The following is a 3909-nucleotide window of genomic DNA, read 5'->3' as shown; positions in this document are numbered from 1 at the left end:
TACTATTATACTTGAAAAAATTCAACAAGGATAGAAATTCCGATTAATCTTCTCCTAGTCAAGGCTTTTATTTTAATTATGTAAAATCTCTTGTTAATTTTTATTGCTTTGATTAATAGTCATTTATTTCTCTATTCCCCAACTCTAAAAATTTCTCAGAAAATTTCTGACCAATAAATTGCACTCTTTTGTCAACTCGTTGGGAGACGACCTGGGAATTCTACTCCCAGTATTTTATTCTTAAATTGTGACAACTCTTTTTAAATTGATAAGCGGAATTTTCGTCAGTTAAGTACTGTACTCGCAACGCTATTTTTATTATAAATTCTTAATCGGCAATTTTCCGCCACTACAAGAAAAACACCCATTCAAGTATACTTGAAAAGTGTAGCCAAAGGTGAAAAAAAATGATGCCTTAGGCTATGGCTACGCTTTTTGGGCTACGGCTACGCTTTTTGGGGTGATTCCTATTCGGCCGTTGCCTATTCTCAAAGGCTACGCTTTTCTGCACCAAGGGCTACGCTTTTGACGTTTGGGAATAGGCTACGCTTTTCAAGTGACGCTGTCCAGGACCAAAGGCTACGCTTTTCAACTTTTATTTTTCCAGAATAGGCTACGCTTTTCAACGCTACTGCATCACTTGTAAAGCGTAGCCACATTGTATACCATAGCTACTTTTTATAAGCGTAGCCTTAGGTCCCTCTTTTTTTTTGTATACTATAGCTACTGTATATATGTGTAGCCTTAGGTCTCGTTTATTTTTTTTTGTATACTATAGCTACTGTATATAAGTGTAGCCTTAGGTCTTGTTTTTTTTTTCTGTATATATATATATAATTATCTAATAATTATTAATACAACATAATAGTTAATATGATTACATGTATAATAATTCTGCATTTTTATTTAAATGAGTTGAATATTACAAAATAAAAATAAATACATAATTATACTAAATAATTTTTTTTATATAATAAAAATTATCTCTAACCAAAATATATCTATAATATTGATCCAAAAGTACTAGAATGAAGTTAACTGTAAAAATTCATACATCTCAAATATACTCTTCACTATTATTTAAGCAACAGAAAATTCATACATCTCAAATATACTCTTCACTACTTTAGGACAGCGGCGCTAGAGTTAAGCAACAGAAAATTTAAGAACATTAAAGAATTAATGAACAACCTACAACCAGAGCCACAGCATGGCATGCACAACCTGGTACAGTGTATAGACACCAACAAAGTTAAGAGACAATGAAACTTACATCATCAGAGAGCTTCATGTTTTTAGTGTGTATACGAAGAACTTTAAGTTGGCCAACTTCATCAGGAACACCAATATCAATTTCCCTATCAAATCTACCGAACCTTCTCAATGCTGGGTCAATGATATTTGGGCGATTTGTAGCTCCAATAACGATAACATGAGCACGAGATTTCAATCCATCCATAAGAGTCAAAAGCTGTGAAACAATCCTCCTTTCAACTTCACCATGTGTCTTCTCCCTCTTGGGTGCAATAGAATCAATTTCATCAATGAAGATGATGGATGGTGCATTCTTTTCAGCCTCTTCAAATGCTTTCCTCAGATTGCTTTCACTCTCTCCTGCCAGTTTGGACATAATCTCCGGTCCATTTATACAAAAGAAGAAAGCTCCCGTTTCATTAGCAACAGCTCTTGCTATCAGTGTCTTCCCGGAACCAGGGGGTCCATAAAGTAGAATACCTTTGGGTGGTTTCACACCAATCGACTTAAAGAGTTGTGGATGCCTCAAGGGAAGCTCTACCAACTCACAAATTTGTGCCATTTGTTTCCTGACTCTACCCACGTCATCATATCCAACTACATCCAGCCTCTCTTCATCCTCTCTTTTCAAAGGCTCCCCCTCACAGAAGATTTCAGTATCTGGAGCAACCACACAGTACTCCCCAGGATCAGTTTCAATGACCTTAAACTCCACACTTCTCATCCCTCCATGGACAAGAAATAGATCTCCTTTTCTGACAGGACGATAAGCTTCCAAGAAGTAAGCTGCAAAATTTACATTAAAAAGTCATAATATTTTACAAGCACCAAAATAATCATATTCCACATGTAATATCAATGTCGTCCAAGAAACTGAAGATTATAGATTCTATATATACTACTAAGTCTGTTTGGCATGCATTCAAATTAATTCAATTCAATCAAATATCAAGAAAGGTGACAATCAATCATACGAAGCTTGACAAGCCAAGACTACTGTCTCTCCAAATAATAATAATAATAATAATAATAATAATAATAATAATAATAATAATAATAATAATAATAATAGCTTACTATAATTATAACACAAGCAATGTGAATGTGAAAAACACACGTCATGTATAGCCTATTCAAAACAAGAAGTTGTAACTTGTAAGGACTTTGAAGAGAGGTAAGAAATTTTGCAAAACACCCTGACAATCAGTAACGAAGTCTTATAACATTAATAGAAATACTCAAATTAAAGTACTCATCACTAAGAGCAAGCCCATAAAGCAAGTCAAATTAAGTAGCTATCCCTAAACCCGCAACTTAAGAGAAGCTCAAGGTAGAAACTCACGTTTGAAGAAAGCATCAAACAGATTGCCAGTGACACCTTCAATGGTATCATCAATAGGCAGAATGTGCACACGTTTCCCATACTTCACATCAGGGCACTGGTGCACGGACACAACATCTCCAAGACGAACCCGCAAATTCGACCTTACAACTTTGTTCATCCTGATCTTGGGCTCTTCACAGGTGTCATCAGCAAGAGCTATGCAAACAGTATCCCTCCTTTTCTTGCCCTGCAAACATATACAAATCAAAAACCCCATCTGACTTAGAAGTTGCAACACAAAGAACAAATATAAGAGATAAATTAATTAAAACTTTAAGACATTCTGATATTTGTACTCCAAACTCGAAATGCTTTCATTAGATACAAATAAATGACATTTTAAATTTAATCCAACTCTATTTGCAACCAAGTCAATCAATCATGATCTTCTTCTTAGTATACATGGCCTAGTACTCCACAGTATAAAATTCAAAATCTCACAACACCATCCGTTAAGAAAGAACAAAACAAAAACAGCACTCCAGTAAGAGACTCTAAAAAATAGTACTTTTTGTGGGGAATCAAATAAATCAATTAAGAGCTAAGACACAGCAAGAGGAAGGTAAGTAAGAAGATAGAGGAGGGTAAGAAAATGACCTTGATGAGGATAGTGTCGTCACGGAAGAGCTGGAGCAGTGAGAAGTTATAAGCTAACTTCACAATAGACAACAAAGGTTAATTTTAAATATGGAGCAGATGCTGGTGGTGCTGGGTGAGCAGTGAGAAGCAGTTAGAAGATAATGGCAACAGAAAAATCACACAGTATAGAAATCATAGTAACAACCTAAATAAAAAATCATAGTTAAAAAAAATATGGAAAAAGAAAAAGAACAAGAACATGAATCAACTAATAGAATCAACCAACAGAATAGAATCACAGTAATAACAAGTTAACTACAATAATTAAAAAAGAAAACTCAAGTAATAACAACATAAATTAGAGATGGATAGCACTCAAGATATAAGCAGAAAGATAGCAAATCAGAAATCTATGGGAATCTGCAGGCTGTGTTTATAGAAATGGATAGCACTCAAGATATAAGCATAAACCTTCTAACCTTGTCCCAATTGAAACTATTTGTGCTGACCTAACTTAGAATTTTAGGAACATGAAGCACAAATCAAAACACATGGAATTAGTTAACAGATAGAGTGAAGAGGAGGTACCTGTCACAAATTTGAACCTATTCCATCATGGATGCCATTCTTTGCTGATCAGCTTCTAGAAGTAATTCAAAACCAGCTAACATGCTCTTATCCATGATTCAACC

At 34.7% G+C, this 3909-nt stretch overlaps 1 protein-coding gene across 1 annotated transcript; it reads right to left on the bottom strand.

Moving 5' to 3' along the window:
• Positions 1–1191: 1191 nt before the first annotated feature.
• Positions 1192–2172, bottom strand: LOC112785906 (cell division cycle protein 48 homolog). Its single transcript, XM_072231085.1, has 3 exons — positions 2154–2172; positions 1274–2040; positions 1192–1224 (listed from the first exon to the last, which is right to left on the bottom strand). The coding sequence occupies exons 1-3, from the start codon at positions 2170–2172 to the stop codon at positions 1192–1194; spliced, it is 819 nt and encodes a 272-aa protein (XP_072087186.1).
• Between the last annotated feature and the right edge of the window lie 1737 nt (positions 2173–3909).

This window comes from Arachis hypogaea, chromosome 20 (assembly GCF_003086295.3).
Source record: "Arachis hypogaea cultivar Tifrunner chromosome 20, arahy.Tifrunner.gnm2.J5K5, whole genome shotgun sequence".
Classification (NCBI taxonomy): domain Eukaryota; kingdom Viridiplantae; phylum Streptophyta; class Magnoliopsida; order Fabales; family Fabaceae; genus Arachis; species Arachis hypogaea.
This window is presented reverse-complemented; position numbering and strand designations above follow the sequence as displayed.